Consider the following 12,522-nt stretch of genomic DNA (forward strand, 5'->3'; position numbering starts at 1 on the left):
CAACACGGCAAATCTCCGTTAACGAGCTACCACGGATCGCCCCGTGTGTGGGGCTGGACGGCTAACACGTTAACGAGCTAACTGCGCTAACGCACTAGTTCCCACCATGTAATTGAGCATTGCGTGGCACATCCAACATACTGTTGTACTTTTGTCCATGACGCGCTTACCTTCAGGGTCATACGTCACATGAAAACCAAAATAGTTCCAAAGGCCAGATCTGAATGAGGGTGGGGGAGGTTCAATTTGCCATGTTGCAACGAGCTTAACTTCTGTCTTGCTAGCTTGCCCTGCGCTTGACTACTCCGCCTAGGCTACACTGTCGAGCGCAGATCCACTGAGCTCTCAACACAGACAGCATCGTCAGAAGGAATAAAGGATAAAGGATAAAATAAATTAAAAATTTTGTATTGTTCGATACATATGCGTACCGAACCGAAAGCACTGTATCGAACGGTTCAATATCGATACGAGTATCGTTGCACCCCTAGTAAACATGTCTACTTATTTAGAGAAACTGGGGTGGGACAGTATGAAGAAATCTGGAGATTGTATATGGAGATTGCCTTTGGTTCCAAATAATTCATTTACTAGCGCTGTGATGAGAACAAAATAGGGCATGTTTCATAAATCTAACGGTAACTTTGTGTGCAAACTAATTTTTTTGTGCAGGGTAAGAATATTTCCATGCAAATATGAGTAAATACAGACCCCTTACCAAAATTAGAATATCATGGAAACATTCATTTATTTCTGTAATTCCATTCAAAACATTAAACTTTCATAGATTATAGATTCAGGGCCCACAACTTAAATGATTTTAAGTACTTGGTTGTTTATTGGTACATAATTTGGGCTTCCAGGTCATAAAACCCACGAAAACAGAATTTCAGAAAATTCCGTTGAGTTGCTGGCCAGTCAAGCACTGTGATGGCATGGCCATCAAACCAGGCTTTGGTGCTTCTGGTGTTATGGGCAGGGGCCAGGTCCTGCTGGAAGATAAAATCTGCGTCTCCATACAGATCCTCAGCAGAAGGAATCATGAAGTCATCTAAAACCCTCTGGTAGACTGTTGTGGTGACCTTGGTTTTAAGAAAGCAGAGTTTACCAACACCTGCACCGGACATTAAACCCCAAATCAAGACTGACTGTGGATATTTCACACTGGACCTCAAGCAGCTTGGGTTGTAATCCTCACCCGTCTTCCTCCAAACCCTTGGACCTTGATTCCTGAATGAAAAGCACACTTTACTTTACCCGAGGAACCCAACAGTTGTAGCCCATCTCATGCATGTGTCTGAATGTGGTGGTTTTCGAAGCTGTGACTCCTGCCTCGTTCCCCTCTCTCTGGATCTCTGCCAGATTCATGAATCTTCTCTGTTTGAATTAAAACATCCATGCCCTGTAAAATTTGGGTTGATGTCTTCACAGTGTTCTAATTTTTTGAATTCCTGTTTTCGTGGGTTTTATAAGCTGGAAGCCCAAATCATGTACAAATAAACAACTAAGTACTTGAAATTGTTTAAGTTGTGGGCCCTGAATCTATAATCTAAGAAAGTTTAACATTTTGAATGGAATTAGAGAAATAAATAATCATTTCCATGATACTCTATCTTTTTGGAAAGGGTCTGTATTTGGTCCAATGTCATGCTGAAAAATGGAGTCTTGTTCCAGGTAGATCTAATGGCACTTTTCTCCTTTCATAGTTCCATCAGTTTTGATGAGATCCCCAATACCACTGGCTAAAGGGTTTTAGGCCTCCCAATTATTCTTTTGTTATTCACTTTTCTTGACTATTTCAAAATATGCTGCACATGAGCCGAGATACGCCAGGTTAACTCACCTTGTTGTGTAAAACTTTTTTATGCCTATTAAACTGTGTTACATTTAGCATTTTTATAGATTCAATTTGAGAAAATTGAACCAAGTTATGTATTTTGTGGCAGGGTTCTAGTAAAAAAGTGCAGTAAATTATAATTTGGTTCTTTGTTGTTTATATGTAGGCACAACACTGGTTTGTTCCACCAGTTAAGAGCCTTTTTTATATTTGTGTGATTCATATGTCAGCATCACGTGGATTAACAAAGCAGATAACATTTCTCTGAAAACAGTCGGGTACAAGAATTGGACTGAAAATAAATGAAAAAGCAGTCAGTGTCCAAAGAAGGACTTTGACCGACGTCAAGGTAGTCAGTAGGGCTGTTCGATATAACGATATATATCTGATGACGATATAAAAACATCTATCGTTTCATTTTACGCTATCGTTTGTTTCGTGGTGTCGCAAAATAAATTGGCTATATAAATTTCTTCAAGTTCTCTCTTTCTCTTATATTTAATATAACCACACTACGGACGGACAAGCGCCTGTTTTTATGCGTTGTTGTTAGCAACAACGGCGGTAACACCATCGCGTGTCCGCTTGTTTATGTTCCACATAAACCTTTCACAATAAAGCTCAAGATCCTGTTGAGACTTTTCAAAATAAACTGAATCACGTAAAAGAGCAGATTATTTACGGATGCCATGTAATAAATACTCACAAAGAAAACGGCGCCGTTACAACTTATGTCTAAAAATGTATCGTTTCATGCATCGGTTAAAACACTCGACTCAGCTACATGACGCCCAGCTGGAAACACTTCACGCAAGTCGAGCTGATTCACAGAATTTACAGAAAATGTTAAATGTTTGTGATTTATATCGTTATCGGGCGATAGATGTCTTATATCGGAATATGAGATTTTGGTCATATCGCACAGCCCTAGTAGTCAGTAATAGTTGGTTGATGTTAACAGCCATGTGAACATTTATAACTGTTGGATAGCTGTGGGAAAGAGAGTTTTACTAATCTATTGAAATTCCTCATGATGTGTCCTTTGGTGCTGTGAACATCAACTACGTCAGCTGTTAGTGACGGAGGAGCTGGGCCTGTCTGCATCCATGCTGTGTCATGTTTTGTGTCAGGGTATCAGTGATGTTGCAAATGTGTCCAATCCAGCAGTAGGCTTTACTGTCACTTGATATCGGTGTATCCGTTTTGTTTTGTCTGTTTGTTTTGACAACTCAAGTCTCTGTTAGAGATGGAAAAATGTTGCGTTTGAAGAGCCTAGATTAGGGCTGTTCGATATAACGATATATATCTGATGACGATATAAAAACGTCTGTCGTTCCATTTTACACTGTCGTTTATTTCGTGGTGTCGCAAAATAATCTGTTTACGGCAATATTTGTTCATAGTTCTAATGGTCACTGTAGTGGTTATATTAATTTCTTAAAGTTATCTCTTTCTCTTTACCACACTACGGACGGACAAGCGCCTTTTTTTATGCGTTGTCGTTAGCAACAACGATGGTAAACCCATCGCGTGTCCGCTGGTTTGTTTTCCACATAAACCTTTCACAATAAAGCTCAAGATCCTGTTGAGACTTTTCAAAATAAACTGAATCACGTGAAAAAGTATGCAGAGAGTTTATGGATGAGAAGCAAAAAAGAGTCGTCAGGTGCTAAAAAATAAACCTTAGACTCAAACGTCAGAACAGGCTTTTCCCCGCAGCACGCCGTGTAATAAATACTCACAAACGGCGCCGTTACAACTTATGTCTAAAAATGTATCGTTTCATGCTTCGGTTAAAACACTCGACTCCAGCTACAGGACGCGCAGCTGGAAACACTTCACACAAGTCGAGCTGATTCACAGAATTTACAGAGAATGTTAAATGTTTGTGATTTATATTGTTATCGGACGATAGACGTCTTATATCGGGATATGAGATTTCGGTCATATCGCACAGCCCTAGCCTAGATTCACTGTTAGTTTAAAAACTGCATTGCTTTTAAATTTTGAATCATCATAACAAACGCTCTCTAGGTCTCTCTCTCACACACACAATTTGGTTAAAGGTTCTTAAGATTCATTCAAAAACATTGACCTCAGACGCAGGAAATTTGGTCATGCTATTTACTATAAGGATCAGTAAAGAATACAATGCTTACTCATGCTGTTTAAAAATCCGTTCAACCCGACTAGTCCATCTTGTTAAAGGAAGCATATTTAGTTTATTAGCTTTAATATATCGTGTTTGGATTTCTATAGTGCTTTTTCTAATCATACAGACTAATCAAAATGCGTTGTTGTTTCTGCTTGATCATGTTGACTTTCAGCAAATGGTAAGTGTTAATCCTAATTTCTAAATATTAGAATGGTGGGAGGTAAAACTGCATTATGCACTTGTAGGGTGATTTTGTTCTGTACATTTTACCCAGGAGACGACTGTCATTATAGCCACATTGCATTGTGTTTAATATACATAGGAGGGTAATGATTGGTGCTTTGGATGAAATGTTCAGGTTTTTACCTGTCAGGTTAGATTAACATGTGTAGTGTTTAATTTGGTTGTTTCGTTAGTGTTTGCTGTTTGGGGTCATCGTTCTCACTGTTAGTTGTTTGTGCATAATGTTGCTTTGCTTTTCCATGACAAAGGAAAAGCAGGATGGGCGACACGCTCCACTACTAGACTTAAAGCTGACCAAATTTCTTAAAGTTTTCAAGAAGGCACCGCAAACACAGCGAGGACTGGTAAACCTTTTCAAGTGCCTGGAAGATAAAACAGAGACTTTATTTAAAAGCTGCTGTTGAAATGAAAAATGAACTCTCGTTTATTTGTAATAGTATATTTCTGCTTTTCACCTCAGCCTCGCTGTCCGTACAGACAGTAATTCACGTCTTACTCCTGTCCTTAATTTGGAGCCCATCGCCGACACTACCAGAGGGACCCATTTCATATTTGGGCCTACGGCTGGTCTTGCTGGAGTGATAGCTCTCCGATTGGCGCAGGTTGAGACCGAGGCACAGATTGCTCTCCGGCAGCTTGCTGCTTTAGCAACCATCACTTTCGGCAGCCAGTGTCACAGCAACTGGTTTACAGCAGCGCTACCTCCTCATCTGGCCCTCCTGACTCTTTTCAATCGACCTCAGGCTGTGGGGTACTCAAGCTATAAAACCTACAGAACCACACGGCCTTGTCCGTCTGCTGCCATGTATCACCAACACCCACAGGGCTCACAGCCATTTTCTAATGGGGGCAGACCGCCACCTCGTCAGCCACCTCCGAATCAACATCAGACTCGCTCTAATATGCAGGTGATGGGTTTCCAGTTTCCTCGTCCGACCCAACTACCTGATGAGCTTGAGTCTGCACTGGCAATCCGGGGTGCCAGGGACATGGACCACCGCCAGATTGATCACATGACCCAGCCAGATCCACACCAGAACCAAGGTTCTGGGACCAGTCAGCATGGAAACTTTGGCTCTAACCCAGTATCCCTCCCCACTGACAGTCAGTCTGAACACCACCAGAGAGTAGATTGGTCAAGCTACCAACCTCCAGCTAAACTGTTTGCTGCTCCTCCACCTTCTTCAAGTCATCAGTCACAACAAGCGGCCCAACAGCCGCAGAACACCCAAGCAGGATCAAGACTCTCAATTTGGACTCCGTCTGTATGTGAATCTCTTTCGAACCAAGTTCGGCATGTCCACGGTGCCAGTGGGGAGGGTCCGAGTTTATACACACCAGAGAGCGCAGGAAGTATCTTGGCTAGCTTTGGACTTTCAAATGAGGACTTGGAAGTCCTGAGTCACTACCCTGATGATCAGTTAACCCCAGACACCTTGCCGTTCATACTCCGTGATATCCAAATCAACAAGTCAGGGAAACAGAAGACTTTGGCTTCCACTAGCTCATCCTCATTTTCACACAGCGCCCATGACGTGCCATTGCCTCCTTCCCACTCGTCTGCATTGGCATGTTCTCCCTCTCCAGAAGTGCCCAGCCTCCTTACTGTTACACAGACAGCTGGTAAAGTCATTGACTATGGGCATGCCAGTCGCACCAAGGACGAAAGCGCTAACGTGGGGAACTTCAAAAGAGAACCACTGTCTAGTGAACGGACAGTTAAAATGTTCCCAGCCTTGTCCTCTTCATCGGCTACAAAAGTAGATAAAAGTGAAAGACGGCAGGTTCATTTGGAACACACTGAACCAAGCAAGCATGGAGACAGTGACTATCGCAGGACGAGCAGCCTCCAGCGCGAGAGCAGTCATTCACCAGGGAAAGAACTTTCGCTATCTCCTAGATCCCGTGATCTAGACAGAGACTACAGGCGTGATGGAACCAAACAAAGATCTGAAACGAGGAGTGACGTTTCTTCGAGAAGGTCCCTGTCCTCTTCCTGTGGGTCAAAACCACACAGCAGCGGCAAGAAGTTACCTACACCCACCATGATAAGTGATTTCTCAGCTGTGTCTCCAAAGGTGTATCCCCATACCTGCTCCCTATGCCACATAGTGTGTGACCAGGAAAAGGTGAGTGCCCTCGTGAATGCCCATTTAACAATGTCCAACAGTTTTCCTAAACGAGTACCTCTGAGTAATAAATTGTAGTCCGCAATCTTCACCAGACAATTGTCGAGATGTTGTGTTTTATATATTTTTACATGGATGATGTTTCCTATACACAAAAAAGGCAGAAATCATCAATAATTAAGCCAGATATTTGTACTTCTGACAGCTACATGTGGCCGTCACCGTCTTGTCACAGCTGAAGTTCCCTTAAGTGTTGCTAACATACCCTACCACAGGGATAAAAAGAGAACTGTGGAGGTACTAACGTCAGTAGGTAGGACTTAACAAGCTTTAAATAAAATTCACTGGGACTTCATGTGTTTCCCCACTTTAAAGAAAGCAATCCCACACTTTCAAATTACTCCCTGTTATATTTAATTACTCTTAAATATCTATGGAGTGCAGTAAATGGTTATTTGAAAACATAATTTCCTTCCTTAGGGATTATTAAAGTATTCTAAATGTTGCCACATCCTGTGAACTTCGACTAAGATGCCTCTCACTGACCAACTTTTAGTCAACTATTTGGGGACAGGTAAAAAAAAAACCCACTGGTGATGGCAAAGCCTCATGGAGAGTCCATGATGGTAAATCACAATAGTAATTAAATCGAGGTTTGGGTTTTTGTTTTGTTTTGTTTTTTTGCTTGTTTGGTTCTTTGATTGTTTGGGAAATCAACTTGCTAAGATGGCAACAACTTAAAGACCAATTTTTCTTTACTTCCTTTTGTCTCGTAATGATTTCATTGATACTTTAGAACAACCATTAGAGGTGGGGGTTGATGTGTAGTCATCCGACAGCATCTGCGTGTCCTCGCCCAAATTCGGAGGTGCTTCCACAAACAGAAGAGTCAGACGTTTGGTTTTTCCTCTTCAGAAACCTCAGGGTTTTGTCACTACCAGGTTTTCTTCAAGAGAAGAGGCAACTGTCTGGTGAAGTTAAATGATTTGAAAGCGTTGCCACTATGGCAGGAGAAATCGGCTGTTTCTTAACTGTGAAACATGTTACTCCGCAAACTTATCAAAAGGTAAAACCTGGAACTGCTTCTTCAAAAAGTACTCTCCCGATTAGCTGTTTGATATAAAACTCCATCGAGTTATTGCTTAAACAGGATACTACTTCTTGGTTTTTTAATAGCTGTAGTACGTGTGTACTGAATAAATCCTTTTAAAAAGCTGTTAAAACTCAGGAAAATCAAGGATAATGAAATAATTCTTAAAATTACTACTGTTAAATAAACTCTTTTACTCGTGCTTTGGTTTTTGGTTTTGTGGTGGGTATCCCTGCAGGTTGTGTTTTCATTGAGACATCAAAGTTTGAAAATTGTTTGTACTCTGTCTTTGAAGCTCCTCGAGGCAACTGTTGACATGATTTGGCGCTATATAAATAAAGCTGAATTGTCTGTAATCACCTATGTTTAGGCTTATAATTAATGTAACTTTAAGAACCTGTATAGTTGAGAGACACAAACATTTCCCATATTTGACAGTTGGTTTAACTTTTCTTAAAAAAAAACAAAAAGACAAAATAAGTAAGGTGGAGACAATCTAATCACTTGGCATAATGACCTTTTTAAATGGTTGAATATATTCATTTTCATACATCCCAGGATCTAACAGGGATTCCACAGCATAGGAAACTGATTGGTACATAAATAATGCTGTTCAGACCAATCCAGTGTCCCAAAAAGACATTGGATTGGTCTGAACAGCATTTGCCTTTTTCTCTGGCAACGAGGAAACTTTTGTTAGTTTGAAGATGAGTAACTGCACTTCAGATGGTGGAAATAGAAGAGTGCAACCAGATAAACAAATGATGTCACTTCTGCCAGCATCTGTAACAGGATGTGAGCAGAAAGACCAAATCCCAGACACGGGCCTTTTGCACACCATGCTGCCAGCTGACACAAAGATCCATTACGCAGAATTTACATTAAATTTCTTTGACTTTCTGTCTTTGATGAAGATTTGATGATTTTATTTTTTTTTCCAGGACTGGGTTAAACATGTTAACACTGTCAACCACACAGCTGCCTGCAGAGATCTGCGCAACAAGTGAGGAATCTTTCATGTGTTCCTGAAACCTTCTACCTGCAGTGTAGCAGCATAAACAGTGATGACTGTTGTGCTTTTTAGGTGTCAGAAAGTAAGAAATGCATGCAAAGTTACACACATATTGTTTGTGAGTTACTTTGTGACAGATGAATACCGGGGCAATAAGTTAAATGCTCTGTCATGTAAGTGGACTCCAGCTCTATTGGTGCTGGTGGTCTGGACAAAAAGAGCCTATACTATTAGAAAGGAAAGCCCAACAATCAGACGCTCCCCTATGACAGAGCATGTGGCAACAGCGGGAAGGAAAACTCCCTTTTAACAGGAAGTAACCTCTGACGGAACCAGGCTCCGGGAGGGGCGGGGCCATGTGCAGCGATCAGTTGGGGCGAGCACCAGTAGTGACGTTTCAGGGGAGAATACAGTTAGAGAGGAGAAGGGATGAGGCCAACAATGATTCAGCTGTCAAAAAAGGACAATGACCTTTTAAACAAATACCTTCCAGGCTATTGAAAGTATTTTTCCTCAGGATATGATCGTCTCATCATATACCGAGGAAAAAGACCTAGAGTCTTGTATTTGATAGGTTCCTGACTCTTGATAATCCCATCTGCTTGTTTTTCTCTAAAGGTACCCTGGCTGGAAACCAAATCTGCGAAGGTCAGTCAGACCTGTCCTCTAATGGTTCCCATAAACTGTTTTTAGCTCCACAACCGGTGGAAGTCACTTTAATCAGATGGCTTGAAAAGGTTTCACATAACTTGATAGTGTTTAAAAAAAGAGAAATGACTTAGAAATCATGTTGCTTATACATTTGAAGGTGGTGCTTGTTCCATAAATGAGTCCATATGTGATGGATGAGTAAAAGTAATCTTCACTAGTTTGCTTCCTTGCATAGAATGTGCTCTATTGTTATTAACAGCTTTATCAAATTGCTATTGTTCAGTATGGGCACTCGAACACTCTGTAGGGTTAACTATACACAACAGTGTAACAGTCACATGTCTGTGCAGTGTTGGCTGCTGTTAAGAAATTGATGACAAATAGAAAGAAACAGCAAACAGAATTTCATGAAGCTCCTCCTGCATCGCTCTCCTGATCCAGATATGTGTCCCATCATAGAGCCAAAGCCCCCTGCAGTTAGAAACAGGAGCCTGACCTTTGGTTGGGTCTCTCCATAGCGTGAGTGGCTAAAACGAAGGCTCATTACAATTTAATCTTTTTTTCTTTCTGTTTCTAGTCGGAGTGGACGATATGGCAGCCGTGCTCTGTGGGATCCCAAGGATGGCTCTCCATCCCGCTCCATGTCTCAGTCGCTGTCTCGTTCTCGTTCTCCAAGTCCTCCTTCAAAAAAACGTCGGGTGGACAGCCACCCATTCAGGCCACAGAAGAGGCGTAATTCCCCTCAGCGTTACCCACAGCAGATGCATGACACAGGTACATCTCATGCCAGAAGGGAACATGATGTACACAGTTCACAATGTGTAATCACGCTACACTCCTCTGAAATATAATTTTGTGCCATTTCAATTCAGTTTTTTTTTTATATAGCCCAAAATCACAACAGCAGTCACCTTTAATAGCTCCCCAACTGAGTTCAGCTGTTTACGAATCAGTTTTTAGGTTTGGTTTTAAAGATGACTTTTGTTGCATTGAGCCGTAGTTTAAATGCATGGGCTCTAATTATATTGTATGGAGGCTTGGGGTGTGGAGTCGGCTGTTTATTTCCCACTAACAGGCACCTTTTTATTCATCAGGAGACCACTGAAGCACGGCTGAATGAAGAGAGGTGTAGTCTGTCTTAGTGGGTATATTTGGACTTGTTAGCCACAGAGTTAAACTTTCTGGTAACAGTTAACAGGACCAGTAGCCTAATGAAAACCATTTACATAGATCAGATATGATGCAACCTGTGGCTTTTAAATAAGGTGTGCACTATGCTTTTGTTATGTATGAGGTGCTATGCTGGAAAACCTCTGACTTCACTCATCTTTATTTTTTGCATTTAGAACACAGGGATCGGTTGAAGTACCGCCACTCTGGCTCACACAGTCCTTCTAATATGAACCGAACATTCAGAGAGTACTGGAGCGCCAGGAGGGACAGGGTTTCAACAGGTTAGTGTGTGGTGGGTTTTTGTTTGTTTTGGTCAGAAAACACCCAACATATGTCTGATATATAGGGATGGGTATCGTTTAGGTTTTATCCGATACCAGTACCAAACCGGTACTTTTGAAACGGTGCCGGTGCTTAAACGGTGCTCGAACCAGTGCTCGAACCGGTGCTTAAAGAATGGAGAACACAAATTTTGTCCAAAAACCTCTCATGTTCAGCTGTTTTTTTGTAAAAAGATAACAATGTTAGCCTTTTCTGCAGCTATGGGGCATATATGGCATCACTCTTGGCTGGAAGCAGTGCTTAAAGAATAGAAATGTGAGGGGGCAAACTCCTCAAGATGGGCGGTGACCATGGTGGCCATTTAGAAGTCGGCCATCTTGGATACAACTTTTGTTTTTTCAATAGGAAGAGGGTCATGTGACACATCAAACTTATTGGTAATGTCACAAGAAAAACAATGGTGTGCTTGGTTTCAACGTAACTTTATTCTTTCATGAGTTATTTACAAGTTTCCGACCACTTATAAAATGTATTCAATGTGCTGCCCATTGTGTTGGATTGTCAATGCAACCCTCTTCTCCCACTCTTCACACACTGATAGCAACATGCAGGAGAAATGCCAGCACAGGCATCCAGTATCCGTAGTTTCAGGTGCTGCACATCTCGTATCTTCACACCATAGACAATTGCCTTCAGATGACCCCAAAGATGAAAGTCTAAGGGGGTCAGATCGGGAGACCTTGGGGGCTTTTCAACTGGCCCACAATGACCAATCCACTTTCCAGGAAATTGTTCATCTAGGAATGCTCGGAGCTGGCACCCATAATGTGGTGGTGCACCATCTTGCTGGAAAAACTCAGGGAACGTGCCAGCTTCAGTGCATAAAGAGGGAAACACATCATCATGTAGCAATTTCAAATATCCAGTGGCCTTGAGGTTTCCATTGATGAAGAATGGACCCACTATCGTTGTTCCCCATATACCACACCAAACCATCACTTTTGTTGGTCCAACAGTCTTGGAGGATCCATCCAATGTGGGTTAGTGTCAGACCAATAGCGCTGGTTTTGTTGGTTAACTTCACCAGTCACATAAAGTTTGCCTCATCACTGAACAAAATCTTCTGCGTGAACTGAGGGTCCTGTTCCAATTTTTGTTTTGCCCATTCTGCAAATTCTGTGCACCGATCTGGGTCATCCTCGCTGAGATGCTGCATTAGCTGGAGTTTGTAAGGGTGCCATTTGTGAGTAGCTAATATCCGTCGAATGGATGTTCGACTAACGCCACTCTCCAGTGACATGCGGCGAGTACTACACTGTGGGCTCTTGCTGAATGAAGCTAGGTTAGCCACTGATGATTCTTCATTAGTGACAGTTTTCTTGCGTCCACATTTTGGCAAATCCAACACTGAACCAGTTTCACAAAACTTAGCAAGCAGTTTGCTGACTGTAGCATAGGAGATGGGTGGTCTCGTAGGGTGTCTTGCATTGAAATCTGCTGCAATGACCCGGTTACTGCGTTCACCAGATATCAACACAATTTCGATCCGCTCCTCACGTGTTAACCTCTTCGACATGTCAATGGCTGTGAACAAAGAGAAACTTGTAAATAACTCATGAAAGAATAAAGTTACGTTGAAACCAAGCACACCATTGTTTTTCTTGTGACATTACCAATAAGTTGATGTGTCACATGACCCTCTTCCTATTGAAAAAACAAAAGTTGTATCCAAGATGGCCGACTTCTAAATGGCCACCATGGTCACCACCCATCTTGAGGAGTTTGCCCCCTCACATATACTAATGTGCCACAAACAGGACTTTAACATCACCAACCATTCCCATGTTATTCGGTGTATCTATATAAATGGCCCACCCTGTACACTGGTGTAACTGTGTGTGTTTGCACATGAGAAACATCCTGGTTTGGTTCTGGTGTCCGTCCCACGTT

General features: G+C 41.9%; 1 protein-coding gene across 2 annotated transcripts in view; it reads left to right on the forward strand.

Annotated features, from left to right (window-relative positions):
- LOC102790544 (zinc finger protein 638-like) overlaps window positions 1-12,522 on the forward strand; it is a 43,312-nt gene that overhangs the window by 19,836 nt on the left and 10,954 nt on the right. For both annotated transcript variants that reach the window (XM_087845876.1, XM_087845877.1), the window contains exons 2-6: window positions 4,696-6,364; window positions 8,396-8,457; window positions 9,085-9,114; window positions 9,695-9,891; window positions 10,464-10,571. In XM_087845876.1, the coding sequence (XP_087702002.1) occupies window positions 4,696-6,364; window positions 8,396-8,457; window positions 9,085-9,114; window positions 9,695-9,891; window positions 10,464-10,571 (2,066 nt within the window). The remainder of the gene's footprint in view (window positions 1-4,695; window positions 6,365-8,395; window positions 8,458-9,084; window positions 9,115-9,694; window positions 9,892-10,463; window positions 10,572-12,522) is intronic.

Source organism: Neolamprologus brichardi, chromosome 9, assembly GCF_056152115.1.
Source record: "Neolamprologus brichardi isolate AB-2024 chromosome 9, ASM5615211v1, whole genome shotgun sequence".
Taxonomy (NCBI): Eukaryota; Metazoa; Chordata; class Actinopteri; order Cichliformes; family Cichlidae; genus Neolamprologus; species Neolamprologus brichardi.